Here is a 21,900-nt window from a genome sequence, read left to right on the forward strand (position 1 = left end):
TCTGTAGTGATTAGTCTGTTTCAGATTGGGCGGAGTGATACGCCACAGTACGGCACTAGGTGCTGTGTTGATGTTCTAAAATCCTACACTGTTGAGGGACATTAAAGTACACTGGAACTCAGCAGAAGTTTCCCCGTGTTTATCCTACTCACCACCCAAAAAAGGTTTAATTTAATAAGGTAAGGCTTAACTCTACACCAGCCTTACATAAGTAAAAGTTCAGAGCTCAAAACCCTGCAAGAGTCCCGTGATCGGGACCAAAACGGGACTAGTTTCTTCTGAGCGGAGGAAGATTTTGGTCCGCGGGTCGAGGCGCGGTCGGATGTGCGTTACTAGTGAACACAATGACAGTGGTCCTGAACAGACTCCAGGTACCTTGGGAACGCCCATCAGTTTGGGGAAGGTGTAGGAGGAGCAGCCCTCGGCGCTCTGGCCCAGCTGGCTGAAGGGGGTGTGGAATGTGGCCTGAAACAAAGAACCGCTCATTAACACACCTGCAGCTGTGCTGAGGAGGTTCCAGATGTCAGAGTGTGTGTTTGTACCCTCTCTGTGGCGTAGACCAGGTCAAACAGTCCCAGCAACGTCACTGAGACGCCAACAGCCGGTCCGTTCACCATGGCAACCAGTGGCTTGGGGAAGTCAATGAAGGCCCTCACGTACTTCCTGAGGAGAGGAAAAGAGACGGTCTGTATGTGTCCACTAGGAATGGGCGATATTTTACCGTTCACAATAAACCGTCAAAAAAAATTCCCCACGGTAAGAATTTATCATCTCACGGTAAAAATGATAAATTCCTGTTGATGACGTTTTTGTCTAAAGCTGATTTATGGTTCTGTGTTTAATTGAAGGAAGGAAGGAAGGAAGGAAGGAAGGAAGGAAGGAAGGAAGGAAGGAAGGAAGGAAGGAAGGAAGGAAGGAAGGAAGGAAGGAAGGAAGGAAGGAAGGAAGGAAGGAAGGAAGGAAGGAAGGAAGGAAGGAAGGAAGGAAGGAAGGAAGGAAGGAAGGAAGGAAGGAAGGAAGAAAGAAAGAAAGAAAGAAAGAAAGAAAGAAAGAAAGAAAGAAAGAAAGAAAGAAAGAAAGAAAGAAAGAAAGAAAGAAAGAAAGAAAGAAAGAAAGAAAGAAAGAAAGAAAGAAAGAAAGAAAGGATAAATTCCCGTTAATGAGGTGTTACAAACATGGAGGATCTGAGTCATTCCAGTTTTGCAGTACAGGTGTAACTCACTTAATTGGTTTTTATTAATTACATTTAATTGGTGTAGTTTAGTAGTATTTAGTATCTTTTAGAACAGTGTTTTGGGGGCTCCAAAGACTGAATGTGGTGATAGATTTATAGTTACAAAGGTGGAGCTGAATTGGTATTTTTTTATCGTCATTTTTATCGTTATGGGGATAAATGCCAGAAATTATCGTGATACATCTTTTAGTCCATACCGCCCATCCCTAGTGTCCATGACCTTAGGAAAGGAAAAGACGTTTAAAAAAGGCATAAAAACCTCTTAGTCGAACTGAAAACGGGCTGGATTAACACACTCCAGACCTGATTATTAACCAGGACTGGAACGGCTCTAAAGTTCCCTACCTGGACTTTGACCAGGAAAACACCAATATGGATTGATACTAGGGGTGGAACAATATATCATGCCACGAAATTTCGCGATACAAAAATGTCACGATACGTGTCGTGGAGGTGACAAACTGTATCTGATATTGGGTTATTAATATGAATATATTGTGTTTACTAGTAACATCCTATTGGTGCAGCGGGATCACGTGACGACCTCGACCCGCGGACCAAAATCTGACTACGCTCAGAAGAAACTAGTACCGTTTTGGTCCCGATAAGGGGACTCTTGGGGGTTTTGAGCTCTGAACTTTTACTTCTAAGGGGAGCAGGAATCAATCTTTTTTATGATGTAAAGATTGCGTTGTCCCCAAAGGTGGGAGGATGAAACGATAACGGGTTCACCTTACGGCCTCAGGCTGGAGCAGGTGAAGCTCTGAGCTCTGGCACAAGATCAATAACAGTCATGCTGCATTTGGAGTTTGGGACTTTTCATAGTTTATTTATTTACTTCTATTTATTTATTTAATTTTAGTTGAAAAAAGTCAAATCATACATGAGAGAAACTATTCAGTTTGTGGCAAAATATTTGTACTTGTATGAAACTGAAGATGCATAATGCAAACCTGACATTTACTTTTAGTTCAGTTTGTGGAAAATGGTTGGCCTGGCTTTCTCTTTAAAACTTAAACAGTTATAAAGCATTACAAACTGTAACAATAGGGCAAACGTACAGCATTGTTTTGTATTTTGTGTCTTTCAAATAAAAGACCATTTTTTCCAGTCATATGTTCCTCATTCAAGGTTGTTAAAAAAATACTGCTATAATATCGTATCGTTATCGTGTCCTCAATATCGTGTATCGTACCGTATGGTGAGATTAGTGTATCGTTACACCCCTAATTGATACTGAGGAGAACATTAACCCGTTCTTATGCGCGCCCTCGCCCCGTCCAGCCCATATCCGGTGCACACTCACTCCAAAATTTACAAAACTAGGTCATTTACAAATCTTACAAATCTTGTACAAACCAAAGGTCTATTAGATCGTATCCAGTAAAGTATTTAGTCCAAAATACATAATTATACCAGTAAATATCCAGCTATCCAGCTCTTCATCTGGACCGTGGTCGGAGAAGCACATGTTAGGTTTACAGGTCTGTAACTCCTCCGTCCTGCACGTTTTCAGACGGGAGAGCGCAATGCTAAAATGGAGCGTACTCTACATTGATTGACAGCTCATCCGGCCAATCAGGAGCTTCCTGTCCCCTCATAGTGAATGAGCCTGTGTTGGGGCGGGACGAGCACGTCCGGCTTTTGTCATGAGAAAAACCTCAGCAAGTGCAGCATTCGCCCAGTGGTAGAGCAAATGAAATGCTGAACACAACGATATATATATGTACGTGGTAAATTCAACGGTTCAAAAGTTACGCCCATGGGACGTAATTGTTATAATAAAACTCTTTGTAAGACATAGTCTTACAAAAACATGTGTAAAATACTCATTTTTTGTGGTATTGTTATCAAATTTGAACTTGCACTAGATAAGACTTCAGGCTGTGTCTCAATGTGTTTTAAAACCAATAAGTCACAGATTCATCTGCAGACATCTGATTACAAAACTAATAAAAACCTTCTATTTCAGTGTGTTCAAACTGAGATTACTGAATTATAGTAGTAGTTACAGTGATTCTGACAGTTGGGGGAAGAACTTCAGAGTGTTACCTTTCAAAAGATACCAGAACCATCCATGAACCTCAAACGGTTCAAGAACAGCTTTACATTTACTTTGGGTAGAACTTGGATAGGCGTTTTGGGCGACCTTTACAAGTGCAGCAACAGGTAAATGTGAGGTGTTGTGAGGGACGGCAGCAGCCGGGGAGAAGCAGAGCAGCGTCTCACCTGAGCAGCGTCTCACCTGAGCAGCGTCTCACCTGAGCAGCGTCTCACCTGAGCAGCGTCTCACCTGAGCAGCTCTCCTCCACTCCGGGCCATGGCCTCCACCCCGCCCTCTGGGATCTTGGTGAAGTTGGTCAGGTCGTTCCCGCTGCAGTAGAAATCCCCAGCACCTGCAGGGAGGAACATTCATCTGATGTAGGGATGCAAATTATCGATTATTTCATTAATTGACAGTTGATAACCTTATCGATCGATCATCGATTAGTTGATAAGCGGCGTTTTTCCCCCATCTGAGATACAAACATAATTTTTTTTGCTTATATAAAATACAAAGGGCATTTTAATGTATTCCTTAATCAAATATTTATTTGATACAAAAGTAACAAAAAGACATTTTTGTACCACAAGGAATATAATATAAAGTGCACTTCAAGGCTATTAGTAGTAGCAGCAGCCATAATAGTGTCATTTGTGTCAAGCAAATTTTAAGTTCTAGTTACGTTTTAAGTGAGAGTTTTGGCAGTGTTCAAAATAAAATGATGAGACCTGCTGTATTGGAGCACATTTTCTTTTAGTTAAAACTGTAGCGGGGACAGATGTTTAGAGAAACCTATGTATGTACCGGGTGAAGGCTGATTTATGGTTCCGCGTTACAACGACGCAGAGCCTACGCCGTAGGCTACGGCGGCGGCTCTGCGTCGATTTAAGGGGGAACCATAATTCAGGCTTTAGAGGATCATATCGGAGAACAACCAGAAGAATATAGAGTGGATTAAAAATAAAAGTTAAGCACTGAGCTACATGTGTCTCCCGTCTGGGCCATTGCAGACTCATTGCCTGAGCATATCCGCCGTCTCTTTCTTCTAACTTTATGTGCGCGGCGCAGCGGGTTGTGTCGCATTAAATGTGGTCCGGGCGTAATACCAGCTGGTGAAATTAAACGAAAAAAAATAAATAAATAAATAGATTAATTGTAATCGCTAATTTTAATCGGGTAATTTCATAACGGCAATTAATCGAAAATCGATTAATTGTTAACATCCCTAATCTGATGGTTTGATCGGATCCATCAACAGAGCTCATGACACAAAACCAGAACTGGGGCCGGATTCACAAAACACTCTTAAGAAAAAAAATCTTCTTAAGTGTCATTTTTTTCCTTAACTTCAGTCTTAAGAAGAAAAAAGAGAAGAAGTCATATTCTCCAAAAAGGTTCTAAGTATTTTCTCAACTTTCTTCTTAAGTTTCTTCTTAAAAAAAACTTAAGAATAAATGGTATTCTTGAAATAAAAGTTCCTCAAATTTGTTCTTGTAAGGAGGAGGAGGAGGGAGGTCTCGTTCACTCTGGGGCAGCAGTAGCAGGGGAAAGTTTGTTTTGTTTCATTTTTGGGAACAGGTAACCCTTATTTTTCCTCTGGCCATAATGGCAGAGTTTTCTTATTTTAGTTTGTTATTTTAGTTAGAGTTGGAGATTGCCGGTAGTCCTGTTATCGGTTTTGGTTTGGTTATAGGTTTACCTGGGTTTTCTTATTTAGTGGGGAAAGTGCGTGGTCCGACGGCCCATTGTGTGGCTGGCCCTGTGCTTACCCCTCTTTTGTTGTTTTTGGCCGGGATCTCCATCTCCTTTTGGTTCATTACTTTTGGGTTAACCTTTTTCCTTGTTTTTCTCCCCAGTATTTAAAAACAATAATCAAATAAACTTTTGTTTTCAAACTTGAAATCTTTGTGTGGCGTCCTATATATGTGTTGTGGTCTCATTGAGCCTTAGTGTTTCTTTGTTTTTATGAGGCCGTAACATATATATATATATTCCGTTTGGCGTTTACATGACCCAATATTCAGGTTTTAAAAGGAGTAAACCAGGGCTCATATTGGGGTTTTTAAAAACCCCAATATGAGCAAATTCAGGTTATTCAAAAGGAGTTATTGGTGTTTACATGGCCGTGCAAATTCGGGTTATTGCCAATATTCGGGTTTTAAAAGGGTTATTGATGCATGGAAACACAGTCAATGTTGATAGGCCATATTTTCCTTTTTATTTATGTGCACGGTAACTTGCTCTATTCATTATAGGTCTATATTTGTTTTTTTCATTCAATTTTTCAATAGTGTTGGTTAGGTGTCCAACCTGTTCAGGGGACGGGAGGGCAGGGTTGTTAAAATATAAAAATGAGCATTGTAATCCTTTTGTGTCTGTATCCATCTGCTGTGTTATTAATGCTCAATAATAAATAAAATTATTAAAAAAGAAGAGGTCAACTGGTGCATCTCCAATGTTTAAACGGTAATAAACCAAAAAATAATTAAAACAATCTAGACAAGTCAAAGAAAACTGTTAAACTTGGTGATAATCTGGTAGTTTATTTGTGTAATTTTCTTTTCCAGGCTGAAGTTTGATGAAACACCTCATCCGGGTCGAGGCGTTGCCTTTGTGAAAGACTGAGAACAAATATTAGTCCTGCAGGCGCTGAAGAGTTATCACAGTCCCACAACCAAGTTAACACCAGACGCCAGTGTTTTGAACTTTTCCTTTGAGATCTCAACCGTTGAGGTTCAAATCTCAGAAAATCCAAACGTACTGCTTTAATAATATAGTTATAATAATAATTGCTTTGGTGTTAGTAATGGCGTCCGCCAGGGGGGGCTACTTTCTCCAGCCCTTTTTAACATCTACATGGATGATCTTTCTCACCAACTGGGAGCGTGTAGAACAGCATGTGGAATTGGAAACACTATTTTAAACCATCTCATGTATGCTGATGATTTGGCAATTTTTCCCCCCAGCAGTGCCGGGTTGCAACAGTTGTTTAATATATGTACTGAGTATGGGATTACCCATGATATACTATATAATGCCAAGAAGAGTATGGTTATGCTCTGTCGTACTAAAGAAGACAGACACCTCACATTTCCAAATTTTTATCTTACAGGACAAAAGGTGAATATCTGTACTAAAATTAAGTACCTTGGTCATTTCATCACAGACCAAATAACTGATGATGAGGATATTAATAGACAGTGCCGAGTCCTTTATGCTCAGGCAAACATGCTCAGAAGGAAATGTAACATGTGTTCTGACCATGTGAAGATCTGTCTCTTTAGGGCATTCTGTACCCCGCTCTATATAATATATAATGTATAATACTGCTCCTTTATGGAGTAAATTTAAGAAAGGCAAGCATTCATAGGTTGCAGGTTTCTTACAGTGATTGCATGAGGAAACTATTGAAACAGCCGAGATGGTGTAGTGCAAGTGAGAGTCAACTCATTTCAGGCCTCATCTCATGTATCTGCAGAGTGAATGTTATCATGTATATGCTCACTGGTGTCGTCCAGTCCACGGTTAATGGACCAAATGATCGACAAGCTTCGTCCTTGATGCTTCATCTGACCATCACTACTTCCACAGGAGCTACGCTGCAGCCAGGTGTGTGTGTGTGTGTGTGTGTGTGTGTGTGTGTGTGTGTGTGTATATGTGTGTGTGTGTACCGGTAATAACAGCGATGACAGAGTCGTCTTTTCCTGCCTGCTCCAGAGCTGCAATGATTTCGTTGTACATCTGAAAGAAAACATATTTCACACTAGAGCTGTAGGATTTTCTTCAACATCCACACCAATACTGCTTATTACGGAAGAGAGCGGGACGGGAGAGAGCCAGGCAGGAGAAAAATTTAAATAATATTTTAGATTTTTTTTCCGTTATGCACTTCGAGAAAAAAGTCGAAATGTCGAGGAAAAAGTTGAAATGTTGAGATTAATGTTGAAATACAATTTGGGGAAAAAAGTTGAAATATCGAGAAAAGGTTGAAATGTTGAGATTAATGTTGAAATACAATTTTGAGAAAAAAGTCAAAATGTTGAGAAAAGTCAAAATTTGATGACGATATTAATTTGAAACACATATCAAACATATGCAGTTGCATAACTTCAGAAACGTAGCCTTAATGTTCCACTCCAAGGATGTAAGTTAGTTAGTTGCCCCCAGATGTGTTGACCCAGGTATATACGACCTTCATCAGACCAGTGCTGGAATACGCCTCACCTGTCTGGGCCGGCCTCCCAAAGCACTTGATCCAGGAACTGGAATGTCTGCAGAGAAGGTGCTGCCGTATCATAGGGATACCGACTAACTCCTTCCCCACTCTGGAGGTGAGGAGAGAGGAGGCACCTTAAGAGAATTCCATCGGCTACTGAAAGAAGGGACCAGCCCAATGATCCAGAGCCTGTCTGCAAATACAAGTCGCTACACACTACGCACTGGAAGGACACTCACACAAAAAGGCCCCAGATGTCGTTCCTCCTGAGAGCGTACAAGCTTTATCAGAAGTAAAATGAACTTTTTTAGCATTGTTTTACAGTTGATATTATTTTTTATTTTTTCTCAATAGAGCGGTCCTCTTGTGTCAAAGTGTCAGAAACATCATTATTCATATTGTTATGCAATGATGTATCTCAAATAAACTTGAACTTGAACTTAGTTAGTTCCGGCTGCTGCTGCAGAGCTGTCAGTCGCTCTAACTGGATTTGATGGAGGAGGAGACATTTCCACTTTATTCACCAAATTTCAACTGTTTTCTCGAAATTGTATTTCAACATTAATGTTGGAGGCATACAGAGTGTCAATTTGAAGTTAAAAAATCTGAACTTTATGCAAATGAGCAGCGGCGACACCGAGGCAGCGTCCAATCAGAGACCGGGATTCCCGAAGCGAGAACTCTCAATGCAGATTGTACTTTCATGTTCACACAAACGTACACTCATTCACATGCGTACATGAGCAGAGCTGTGCACTAACAAACTTATTCTATCAGGAATTCATATATTTCATCCAGCAAACTGACATTTTTGCTGATTTGACTGCAGTTTTTACCTGAACTGCTCATGTGAAACAATAACTGATGGTTGAGGAGCTGGATGATTTGCTACATCGATCCAACACAAAATAATAATTAAAAACCGTGCTTATATATTTATGATGTCGTTTTGTTGTGTGTATGTTGCTTTTCGTCGCTTTTCTGTGCTGAGGTGTTTTTTTGCACCTTGACACTAGGTATTAATACACAGTGTGAAGATGCCTTTTTTCTTCCTCCTCCCCCCATCCCTGTGTCATCCTTCCTCTAAAAATGGCGTCCGTATTAATGGAGCCATCGGTGTGAACCGGAGTCAAGTTCTCTCGTCTGATTGATGTCTGACCTGGCAATAAAGCTTTTTCTGATTCTGATTATTAATCACAAAACACAGTTTAAACAATATGACCAAATCCGCTGGGACCCGGTGTGTCAGTGTTCACTCAGACAGACTGCAGCTTCAGCGGGACCAACGATGATGGCTGATGTTGATCCAGGACCAACCTGGTTAAGGAGCATCAAACTCACTCTTATCTACGCAGAAATAAGACTGAAATATAAAGAAGGCTTCCCAAAGTGTGATCCATGGTGAAAGAGGAAACTGAAGATGTGCACGCTGTATATAGATATGTGTAGACTATATACACTTTGTTCCCTCCAGTTCTGCAGCTTGAAAGCCCCGCCCACTGCAGGCGTCCACAGACTATAGTGTGAATCTACCAAGTAGCGCGATGCAGGCGGTTTTTGACCATTAAGACGTGCCTGTGTAACTGACCTCTGTTGTGATGGCGTTCTTCTTGGCCGGTCGGTTCAGTGTGATGGAGGTGATGTCATCCTCTGTTGTGACCAGAAGCGTCTGGTACGCGGCTCCGGCCCCGGCGGGCGTCGCCGCCACCTGGCCGGAGCCTCCACCCTCTGCTGCCACGAGGGAGCTGACCAGGTCACAGTACTGCTGCCTGGCCTCGTCCTGACGGGTGCAAATGTTGCCGCTTTTATTCACAACCGGAGATGAACTCAGAGGAAACACAAGTAACCTGGAGTTTCTGTTGAGAGCACTTTCAGAGTCTCCTCCACACGGTTTGGGTGAGCTTTTGTGTTTAAAAATTATATAATAAATAATAAAAATAAATGCAAATGATCTTGAACTTGATTTGGTACAAAAGTAATGCCTGGCTGGATGTTTGCAAATGTGGACAGATTACCTCCAGTTTGACAACAAATGTGTGAGAAAATTGTTAAATTCCTATGATCCCTCAGACGTTCTGCATCAGCAGCTGATTGTCAGCTGACCATGCTGACAATTGGAAACGTTTGTGAAGAGTTACATCAACTAACACCACTTAAAACTTTAGAAAATCCGGCTTCTTTTAACCTTGTGTTTAGAGTTGAAGGCATCTGAGATGGATTATCTCAGTGGAGACTTGTACTGCGGTCAATCATTGTCGCACAGGTGTCAAACTGAATCCATGGAGGGCCGGTGTCCTGCATGTTTTACATGTTTCACTGCTTTAACACACCTGATTCTAATTCATCATCGTCACCAGCTTGTCATCAAGGTCTGGATAGTTCTGTTGATGACACAGCTCCTTGTATCACGGTGTGCTAAAAAAGGGACACATCTAAAACATGCAGGACACCGGCCCTCGAGGACCGACACCCCTGAAAGGGTGGCCAACCAGTCAGAGGCTAAGAGCCACAATTGGTTACTGTGTTACTGCAAAGAGCCACATCGTACTACACATCAACTGCCCCGTGATCCCTCACTCCCTGCTCTCTCTGAGACAGAAAAATACCATTAGAAAACGGAAAGGTGAAATGCTGCAATCTGATTGGTCGTTAACTGTGGTATAATGAGCTTATACCACGCCTTCTATTCTAAAGCCTCATCACAGCTGATCATTCCGCGTCAGGGAAGCAACAACGTATCCATGACAACAACCAACTGTTACATATTTTTTGACGGTTACAGCAGGTAGCAAAAAGTAGGTGGTGATAAAGTTTATTTTTTATTTTCGTTAACAATTAATTTGGCATGTTGACGGTAAATTTTGATCTCCGGGGAGGAGCTAACGATGGATGAATGGACTGACCTGGCCTGTCTCCAAAAAGAAGAAGAGCAAAAGATGACATGCGGAGCTACATCTGGAGAGATGGGACTATTTTTTTCCACAGTGGGGCTATTTTTACTGGTATATATATATATATATATATATATATATATATATATATATATATACACACAGGGGTGCACACAAGCCGGGACTCATGGGATAGTCTACTGCACGTTTTAGATGTTTCCCTGCCTCAACACAACCCTGATAGACAAGGCTGTGTCACCAACAGTTGTGTAAACCTTGATGACATGTTGATGACGACCAGTGATTAGAATCAGGTGTGTTGAAGACAGGGAAACATCTAAAACATGCAGTAGACTATCCCTGGAGTCCCGGCTTGTGTGCACCCCTATATATATATATATATATATATAAAATATATTCTGATTAATTAAAAACTACATAAATAGATTGTGTATTCCTCTTCGTTTTATAAAAGCAATACATCACTTGGCGTCGGGCCCTTCAGCTGTGTGATTGGATACCACGGCCTGGCGGGATGTATTGCTTAAATATTAATATTTAATATACATTATATATATTAAACTCTCCAACTCTGTTAAAAACGTCCTGTGTTCATCTTCATATTTTTTCATTTGGCCGTGCATTTTTCCCTGCCATTTTGAGAGTGGATTTTTTTCCCTCCAGGTTATTTGCGTCACAAATGCCAAATTCAACACAAGCGCGTGCGCCCATATAGTTCAACGGCTTTCATTTCATTTATTTATTTAGGAAGGGACAACGGACTTTAATTAACATGAGCACTTGAGTCCATCATGTAAATGTGCCAGATTTAGCCATACAGGCTAATTTACATCTGCAGTCCCTGGCAGGTTGATGGCATATGTAAAAAACATTGAAAGAGAACACACTAAAACACTAGAGCACAGAGTACAAACAATTAGTAAAACCATGACATAACTTGGAATAATGACAAACAACATAAATGAAGAACAAGAGCACACAAACACATTGAGCAGGCAACTTATGTAAACCATACCCTGTACAGCGACTAGAGTTCGATTCTAGTCGCGGCATGAATCCTTAGTCATGAGTGCAAATGAATCCCACTTACTGACACAGCATGTGCGCAGTTCATTGGTGTTATTGCTGATGCAATGAAAAAGCAGTACATTGCTATTACTGTAAATTGTCTGTGTTTATTGATAAATTATCAGTAATGCAGTTAATATAGACAAAATTATGAATATGTTGTGTCGATATAGATGCTCCTAAATTTTGTGCTGGTGCTCGTAAAATGTTCAGTAAGGAGCACTGGTGCTGCTAGTGGAAAACCCTGAGCAGGGAAAGTTGGAGGAAAAAACCTCAGAGTAAATCAACAAATCAGTATTTTCTCCTACACTGTTGTAAAGATGGCTGCAGCTCATTAAGAAGAAGATGAGGTCAAGACAATCCATCATACCTGTGATATGGAGCCCAGAGACTTCCATGCATCCCATTTGACCTTGTTGACGAAGTCCAGCATGCCTGGTTTGGGAGTGTTGCAGGGTCCCGTAGAGGCCTGGGGGAGGAACGTTACACTAAGTTGTTATGACAATACGACACACGAAACCAAGACCGATTATTGGAGACGGGATTTTTCTTAAAGTGTAGGTGTTGTTGGGCCACAGCCCTGTGTTGAACAGGGGAAGACTGAATTTAAATTCTGAGGTCTAACTCTGAGGCCAGCCTCGATTTCGCAATGTTGACCGCTTGGTTCGAGACAAAAGAACCTCCATAATGAGTCAAAGCCCCGGCAGGCTTTGCATTTATGGCCCTTCTGTGATAAGGAATAACCCCCTCATTGGGAATGGACTAGGAATGGGCGATATTTTACCGTTAACGATATACCGTCAAAAAAATTCCCCGCGATAAGAATTTGTAAATTTGCGGTAAAAACGATCAATTCCCGTTGATGACGATTTTGTGCAACAAACATGGCGGAAGGCGGATCTGAGAGCGAGGAGCTCGTTGTTAAACGAGGCTCCAGCTCTGGAACTGGTTTGGATTTAAAAAGAGAGACGAGGAGCAAACATCAGTGGCGTCGCCTGGCCTGGGCATCCGGGGCTTCAGCCCCGGACGTTTTTTCTTTAGCCCCGGATAATTCAACTTCAGAAGAAAAAAATCATAACTGTACATTACGAGTCACTAAAGAAGTTGTAGTTTTCCATTATCAGTGAATGCAACAGGGGATGACGTCGAGACACCAAGACCAATCAGAGAGATGGATTGAGTCCGTATTGAACTAATACGGGACGCGGTTTGTCCCGTATTTTCATTAATCCCCCATACACACGTCTGTCACACACACATCAACACTAAATTTATCAATAATCAACAAAATAAAACACAGGAAACATTAAGGCCAGCAAAATCTTTGTGGCGGGAGAACAGGACCTGCTGCGTCTGTCCAGATCTTTCTATGTGCCAGACAGCACAGCGGGGAGGACTCGGGCTTCACCTCCAGGTAGGGCTTGGGAATTGGGAATTAAAAGTTCCGTATTGAACCAATACGGACATATATTATGCCAGGCCCGGTTCTACGATGGTGCATAAGCAAGCATTGCATCCTCAGTTTGTGTTTGCGTGCTCAGTTGAAAAGACGAAAAGAAAACTGACAAATTCGCCCGCGTTAAGCCTGATTTATGGTTCCGCGTCAAATCGACGGCGTAGGGTACGCGGCGACGCGCACCGTACGTTCGCGTCCCCGCTTACTATACGCCGTAAGCTCTGCTTTGGTGCAACGCAGAACCATAAACCAGCCAGTGTCCGTCACGCATCTGCGTCCAGCAGTTTGCTGCACCAGCAAGACACTGCTCTCTGATTATGGCTCACAGTTTATGAAAACCCCAAATAAAAAATATATTAATGAATATTTTATGAAATCAATAATTCAAAAATTCCATCATCAAAATTATAACAAAGGTTCAGCATATCTTGCTTTGCATGTAATAAGACTAGGTAATATATTAGTTTCACCTTTTAAGTTGAATTATTGAAATAAATTAACTTTTACAGCATATTCGAGTTGAATTATTGAAATAAATTAACTTTTACATCATATTCTAGTTGAATTGTTGAAATAAGTTAACTTTTACACCAAATTCTAGTTGAATTATTGAAATAAATTAACTTTTACACCATATTCTAGTTGAATTATTGAAATAAGTTAACTTTTACACCAAATTCTAGTTGAATTATTGAAATAAATTAACTTTTATATCATATTCTAGTTGAATTATTGAAATAAGTTTACTTTTACACCAAATTCTAGTTGGATTATTGAAATAAATTAACTTTTACACCATATTCTAGTTGGATTATTGAAATAAGTTAACTTTTACACCAAATTCTAGTTGAATTATTGAAATAAATTAACTTTTACACCATATTCTCGTTGAATTATTGAAATAAATTAACTTTTACACCAAATTCTAGTTGAATTATTGAAATAAATTAACTTTTACACCATATTCTAGTTGAATTATTGAAATAAATTAACTTTTACACCATATTCTTCACCTGTAGCAATATTCTACACCTTGGCTGATGTGGGCATACAGAGCATAGGAGGCTATTTCAGCTGCTATATGGTTGGCTGTCTGTACAGTCATGCAAGTTCAATGCTATTAAAGAACACGTTTTTTCATATAAAATAAACACATTTTTATGCAGTTTTGGGGCTTTTTTTTGGCTCCTGCGCTGCTGAAATCGGGGCGTCCTTTATTTCTATTTCTGAAAGGTGGCAACCTCTTTTGCTTTAATTCCTGTGTTATCTATAAGTGAATCATCCTGTTTCTATCAATATAATATGTTTCATTCTGGTACATTTTGGCAGTGTTTGGCTGTAGACAAGACGCAATAAGGCTCAAGAAAGCATTGAGCTTTTTTCCCCAGGTAGATCCCATAGGCTTCCCTATAAGGGTCTGGGCTTAGCCCCCAATGTTCTCAGTCCCAAGAAACGCCCCTGGCAAACATCATCTATTATGTGCAGAGTCTGCAAAAACAGAAGGAAATGGTTGTTACATTTTGATATAACCTTTGACTATTACGAAAACAAATTGCAATAGTATCTTATTTGTGGCATGTTCCAACCACAGGTTAATTTGCACATTTTATTTATATTAGAAGAGGTCATCACTGATTGGTTTTTATTTTCTGTGAACTTTTATTTATTTGTCCTGTTTCTTTATTTATCAGGTTGTATTTTTTTCTACTTTGTGATTTTATAAGCTAGGAAAACTTGAAGGACGATGGTACTTTTGCTGTTTGCACAGTTATCCCACTGTTTAAGCCATACAGTTTGAATAAATGTTGAATCTGTTCTTACATTTCAAACTTGTTTCATTTGAGTCATTCCAGTTTTGCAGTACAGGTGTACTCATTTAATTGGTTTTTATTAGTATTCTTTTAGAGCAGTGTTTTGGGGGCTCCAAAGACTGAATGTGGTGATAGATTTATAGTTAAAAAGGTGGAGTTGAATTGGTATTTTTTTTATCGTCATTTCTTTCATTATCGGAATAAATGTCGGAAATTATCGTGATAAATTTTTTAGTCCATACCGCCCATCCCTAGTATGGACCCCAAATCCCAGGATGGGCCGCTACATATTTATTGTATCCCAGGCCCGGCTATAAAGAGCAGGCTCCCTCCTTTCTTCTCTCTCACCCCGTCCACTCTCCCATGGAGTTCTCTGTGAGCTAAGAAGAAGCCACAGCTCCTATTTTAGCATGAAGAGCTACTAGCTAAGGGCCGGCCTTCTCCATGATCGGGCCTGAAGAAGCGCCTGGTTGCCTTGAAATGGCAACTACAGTCTGCAGCGCTGCAACGAGTGACTGCAACGTTCTGAGCCCCAGATGAGACGAACCAGGGACCCTTGCATGTCTCGACGTGAACGCCTTTGGACCGACCTGGAGCTGAAGGAGGACCAGCTGCAGAGCCCATGTATTCCCCTCATCCACACGGAGACGAGGAGAGCAGGAGAGAGAGATGCTCTTTATCAGGATCACCTGCGGAGCGTAACCATCCAGCTGTTCACCAAGGAACGCTGACCGGCCAGACCAAACCACCTTTTTATTCACTTACAAAGATGGTTGTTTTATGTCTGGGCAGAGAAACATATTTAACATATTTAACTAGTATATTTTTACATTGTGAGCCCGACCGCTGATCCTGTCATAACTGTGTTTATTAGCTTAAGTGTGTTTATTTTATCGTTGGTCTACTGCTGCATCAACTTTACTGGATCTTGATGACATGCTCTTCCACAACAGAAAACAAAGCCCTTCCTCATCTCCCAGTTGAATGACCAGAACACACGTGTGAAGTTAGTTTCACACTGGTCTCTGTGTGGGAAACTTCAGAGTTTTGGTTTTCTGGTGGTGAGAAGTTATTCTAGTGTCTTTGGTTTTACTTTCTTCTCTATTCCTCTCATTCTCTCCTACTAACCCCTGCACAAATAAGCGCATGCACACTCTTATCTTGGCCATAAAGCCTCCAAGTTTTTTTGTTCTCACTGGATGAGACAAAATATCATCCACTATTTTGAATCACGCGAGACTCGGTCACCACGTGACTTTGTCAGCCATCTTTCTTTTGCCTCACCACATGTATGAACAGCCATCGTGACACACACACAGAAGTTTAATGTTTAGTTAGTTTTTTGCTTAGTTGTAGTTTAGGTATCGGAACTTTATCCCAAGTGTTTCATCTTTTCATATCCCATCGCGCACACAAGATGAATAAAGACTTGACAAGAGATTTCTCTCTGGGTCAAACTGGAATATGGACAAAAGATGCACTGGTACCCCACAAAATGTATTCTTTAACTTCTTAAACTGTTTGTTCTTCATCGCTGTGGACAACTGGAGATTTGTCAGAAGATTTAGATCAAATAATATCTGGAGACACAGCTTGTGAGTCTTCTCACCTGTTTGAAGAGAGCGTAGATCTTCAGCTTGACCTCGTTACCCGGGTCGTTCTTCAGCGCAGACAGTTTGCTCTTTGCTTGCTCAAACTGCTCCACAGTCGCGCCTGAAATCAAACATCATCACGACTGAAATGAACCATTCGAGACAATCGCTGCTGCCACTGTCATTTTCAGGGAAAAGTACGAGGTCTGCCGAAACAAACGGAAGCTTTTTCATCGTTTACAGCAGTGGTCCCCAACCTTTTCTGCACCGCGGACCGGTTTAATGTCTGACAATATTTTCACGGGCCAATCTAAAGGTGTAGCTGAAACTAAATAAAATGACAAGATCGGCATTAAAAACTGGGATTTTCTCTATAATAATAATAACAATAATTCAATTCAATTCAATTCAATTCAATTTTATTTATATAGCGTCTAATACAACAGAGTTGTCTCTAGACGCTTTACAGAGACCCATACCCAGAACATGACCCCCGAGCAGTTATTACATAAACAATGGCAGGTAAAAACTCCCCTAGTGGGAGAAAAACCTTAAGCCAAACAGTGGCAAGGAAAAACTCCCCTTTAGGAGGGAAGAAACCTTGAGCAGGACCAGGCTCATAAGGGGGGACCCTCCTGCCGAGGGCCAGACTGGTGGGTCAGGGACGGCAACAGCACAGCAGGCAGGTGGAAGCAGCAACGGGATGACCGGGGGTGGGGACCGCAGGCCAGCACACAGCTCCCGAAGCTCCGGCCCAATCAGCAAGTCCCAGGTTGGGGTGCAGGGTCAGGGAAAGACTTGTGCTCCGTAATGCAAGCTACAAGCCACCCACGACCACCTGCAGGACAAAAGAGAGAAAAGGGAGGAGAAGGGGGGGCCATAATAATAACAATAATAATAATAATAATAATAAAACGTCATTTTCGAAAAAATAAAAATGGAAATAGTAAATTACCTTTAATATGAGTATTTCTATAAATGTGTTTTTATGTTTGTTTTCTCATTAACATTATTTAAAGCCAGGCTTTTATTTTATTTGTTATATATTAAGGAGACCGATATTTAGTGCTTTTATTTTGAAGGCGTCTCACCGAGACCTTGTAAACATCCGGCGCTTCGGACTTTAACGGTAAAAGTTTAACGGCAGTAGAAAGTGTGTCTGAAAGACTAAACTAGTGTCGGGAATGCTAATGTGGAGCCTAACTGACACAAAAAGCTCCTGCTGATAAGGATTTGTGCAAATGTTATACCGTATTTATGTCCAGCTTGAGTTTGGTTGCCATGGTTACTCATGTATTGTGGTTAACGGTAGAGCGAGCAGCAGCTGCGTCGGTCTGTATTTAAGTTAAATGAAACTTATATGAATGTAGAAAGACTAAGTCTACTTTATTTTATTCCTTTATAGCTCTTACGGTGTGTTTGCAGTGTATTTACATCCAAGGAATAAAAACATTGTGAGCCATCAGTTTGAGAGTCAACATCATCAGTCGGGGATTCTACAGAAATTAGAGAAATCATTTTCTCTCTGTGCGGCCCGGTACCGGGCCGTGGCCCGGGGCCCGGGGGTTGGGGACCACTGGTTTACAGGAGCCCAGATCTGCAGTGGGTGGTCTGGACAAGGCGGATGTGGATCTGCGGTAGATACTCACCCATCATACGAGACGCTGTGGAGTGGAACGACAGACTGGGACCAGTGGATCTAACCAAGCTGCTGAGAGAGAAGGAGACTTTCAGGACATGAACAGACACCTGAGTCGCCTCCACCGCCGCCCTGCTTTAGGGTTTCATTTGATTTATTTTATTTTTGTACATGTAAAAAAAAAGAAACAACACTTCATGAGAAGTTTAAGAAAACAAAACAAAGAATTTCATCCTTTAAAACTTGCTATCTTGATTTACATGTGCCAAAAAAGGAGTAGGAAGAAGTGTAAACTTATTTAGTCCTACCTCCATTCACTAATCATTTAACCTGTATTTATAAATATTCACACACTGTACTCACACTGCTAAATAACAGTATTATTATTATTATTATTATTATTATTATATACTGTAATTATACTCACACACATATTTTATATTTTTTCACATACTTATACATGCATACATACACATAGTTGAATATATATATATATATATATATATATATATATATATATATATATATATATATATATATATATATACATACATATATATATATATATATATATATCCTAAAGGGGCGGGGCAGTGTGAAACCCACGTGACCCAGATACAGGAAACACAACCGTAGTGGGCTGTGTCCATGGATCTATTATAAAACTGGATGGGAAATTGAAAATGCATTCTGCTCAGCCAGCGCATACGCCGAAAAAATCTCTGACTTCCGGGTTTACTTCCGCATACACGGGCCCATAGAGCATGCGCAGTTGAGTCACCTCCCATGATGCTCTGGGGCCTCCCATCATGCCCCGGGGGAATGCCGCGAATATTAATATAATATGTATTAATATAATACATAAATTAATGTATATTATTACATGTATAGCATTACATATATTATTAATGTATTAATATAATATAATTACATAAAATATATTAATATAAACATCCGTGGAATGCACGGACACGGCTGTGACGTCAGCCGTGACGTCACGCCCAGAAAGAGACTTTTCTTTGACTTTTCTGGCCGTTATAAAACATTTTTGACGGATATAAAGTCCATGACTTAAAAATATAGAATACAAAGATTAGTAATTGCTGGTGATTACAGCTGGAGGTGTCCTGTGAACAGTTTTAGAGGCTTCTCTTTTACTGTGATGTGATTTAGTGTAGCTGTATTTTATATCTACCACTAGATGTCACTACAGTCTACGCTTTGTGTTATGAAGCAGGGGCTTCTGGGTAATAGATAGAGACTGCGTCAGAAAGCTAAGTCACGGCAGTTAATGAAGCAATGTTTTGTGTGCTCGTCTGGAAGTTAATAAATGGTTGAATTAACCAGCGTGAGTCAGTGGAATTCATGACATTTACTTTTGCGGTCTATGGGAAAAAAGCTTTCTGGGTCCCATGGGATTTTTTCCAGTGGCCTGTTCACAGGAACCTCCAGCTGTAATCACCAGCAATTACTAATCTTTGTATTCTATATTTTTAAGTCATGGACTTTATATCCGTCAAAAATGTTTTATAACGGCCAGAAAAGTCTCTTTCTGGGCGTGACGTCACGGCTGACGTCACACAGCCGTGTCCGTGCATTCCACGGATGTTTATATTAATATATACTATGTAAATATATTATATCAATAATATATGTAATACTATACATGTAATAATATACATTAATTTATTATACTTATTATATTAATACATATTATATTAATATTCGCGTCATTGCCCCGGGGCATGATGGGAGGCCCCAGAGCATCATCCTCCCTCCCTACGGCAGGAAGGGCCGTGTGCGCTCATAATAGTACGTCCGAATTAATGCACACCAGCCTACTGATATTTACTCAAAAGTGTGCCGAATTTAAGTATACTTTTTACTATTATACTTTTTAGTATGGCATTTCAGACGCACCGTATGGCTGCAGCTGCAGGACCTGCGCCTCCATGACGTCACTAGAGGCTCAGGTCACGTGATCTGCAGATCTGGAGCAAAGGTCCCACTGACCTGCACTGAAGTCTCCATTTGTTTCTATTGAACGTGGAGGAAAATAAACCTTTGCTGGATAATGAATCTACAGACAAAAGTCTTTTTTGCAGAAAAATTAGACACCTGAATTCTAAATGTACTATGATCCTAACTGTGAGTTTCTGGTACATGCTTTGACCGCTGAGCTAACTAGAACTAGAAAGAACTTATCCCGGTTAAAAGTTAATGATTCAAACACCACGACAACTGTCAACAAATAGAACCGGCACGTCACCTTCTCAGTCTGACGAAGCGCCAGGCGAAGGAGCTGTTGAGGGCGAGGCCGGCCATTGACAGCCAGGTTCGGGGGTGCAGAGTACAGGCAGGACGGGTCGCTCAGGTCGGACAGCAGCGGCCGCTACACCGGTGTCGTGACGGGGAATGCAGCCCCAGCGGCGGCGGGAGCGCGCAGCGGGAGCGCGCAGCGGGGCCTAAACACGGCACGTCAAAAACTGCCTGTCCACAAATACAATGTACAGGTCTCAGACAATTTGAATATTGTGATTTTCTGTAATGCAACTACAAAAACAAAAATGTCATACATTCTGGATTCATTACAAATCAACTGAAATATTGCAAGCCTTTTATTATTTTAATATTGCTGATCATGGTTTACAGCTTAAGAAAACTCAAATATCCTATCTCAAAAAATTAGAATATTCTGGGAATCTTAATCTTAAACTGTAAGCAGTACTGGAGTTGAGGGGGGGTGAGGGGGGATGGCATCCCTCCTGAAATAAAAACGGTAAAAACCATCCCCTCCTGAAATAAAAACGGTAAAAATCATCCCCCCTGAAATAAAAACGGTAAAAATCATCCCCCCTGAAATAAAAACGGTCCAAATCATCCCCCTCTGAAATAAAAACGGTCCAAATCATCCCCCCTGTAAAACTGCCATCCCTCCTTTCCATCCCTTATGTCATTTCATCAATGAATGTGGTTTTACTGCTATTTCAACATTTAGAGTCATCACCAGAAAAATAACACCAGAAAAATAACTTATTTCACAATTTTCACCTGTTTCAAGTCAATTTTCACTTGAAATAAGTAGGAAAATCTGCCAGTGGGACAAGATTTATCTTCTCATTACAAGCAAAAAAATCTTGTTCCACTGGCAGATTTTCCTACTTATTTCAAGTGAAAATCTACTTGAAACAGGTGAAAATTGTTGTTTTTTCCAGGGAGTCTTGTTTTAAGTGTAATGAGATTTTTTTTTACTAAAATGAGACATTTTAACTAGAAATAAGACAAATATTCTTGTTAAGATTTAGAGTTTTTGCAGTGATCCATGTTACTTATCCTGTGAAGGACAGAGTCATATTGATAAGTTCAGAAAAGTGTTTTTTATTGTTGTGTTTTGATGTATTTGATGTAAGCCCAGTGGATATTTAAAGCTTACAGAAGGCTGCATTTAACTGCTGCTATGTCATTCCTGCAGTATTTCTGCAGGTGTTTTGGTCACTGCTATTATTTGTAATATAATATATTATTTGTAATCAGCACAAATTATCTGTCCCCATATGATAAAATCCACCATCCCCCCTGATTTTTTTTTACAACTCAAGTACTGACTGTAAACCATAATCAGCAATATTAAAATAATAAAAGGCTTGCAATATTTCAGTTGATTTGTAATGAATCCAGAATGTATGACATTTTTTTTAATTGCATTACAGAAAATAAAGAATTTTATCACAATATTCTAATTTTCTGAGACAGTCCTGTATGCAACATATTAATACTAGTATTATATTGAGATTCAACAGCAAGTATTAGCAGCTAATGATGCTGTAAGGACCAATCAGCTCCCAGAATGCTGATAGAACTGCTTTCAGAAACATCGTGTGGCAGAATTATCAAACAGATCCAGGGAGGAAACAGAGACGGATGAAAT

The 21,900-nt window shown here is 40.4% G+C and overlaps 1 protein-coding gene across 1 annotated transcript in view; it reads right to left on the reverse strand.

Moving 5' to 3' along the window:
• The window catches only part of eci2 (enoyl-CoA delta isomerase 2), a 27,732-nt gene extending 7,346 nt beyond the window's left edge, over window positions 1-20,386 (reverse strand). Inside the window, exons 1-9 of the mRNA XM_061714036.1 lie at window positions 20,242-20,386; window positions 17,983-18,044; window positions 16,351-16,454; window positions 11,845-11,943; window positions 9,083-9,274; window positions 6,950-7,019; window positions 3,528-3,630; window positions 543-663; window positions 376-465 (exon numbers count right to left, since the gene is read on the reverse strand). Of these exons, the coding sequence (XP_061570020.1) occupies window positions 376-465; window positions 543-663; window positions 3,528-3,630; window positions 6,950-7,019; window positions 9,083-9,274; window positions 11,845-11,943; window positions 16,351-16,454; window positions 17,983-18,044; window positions 20,242-20,297 (897 nt within the window). The 5' untranslated portion in view covers window positions 20,298-20,386. The remainder of the gene's footprint in view (window positions 1-375; window positions 466-542; window positions 664-3,527; window positions 3,631-6,949; window positions 7,020-9,082; window positions 9,275-11,844; window positions 11,944-16,350; window positions 16,455-17,982; window positions 18,045-20,241) is intronic.
• Window positions 20,387-21,900: the final 1,514 nt, after the last annotated feature.

Source organism: Cololabis saira, chromosome 22, assembly GCF_033807715.1.
Source record: "Cololabis saira isolate AMF1-May2022 chromosome 22, fColSai1.1, whole genome shotgun sequence".
Lineage (NCBI taxonomy): Eukaryota > Metazoa > Chordata > Actinopteri > Beloniformes > Belonidae > Cololabis > Cololabis saira.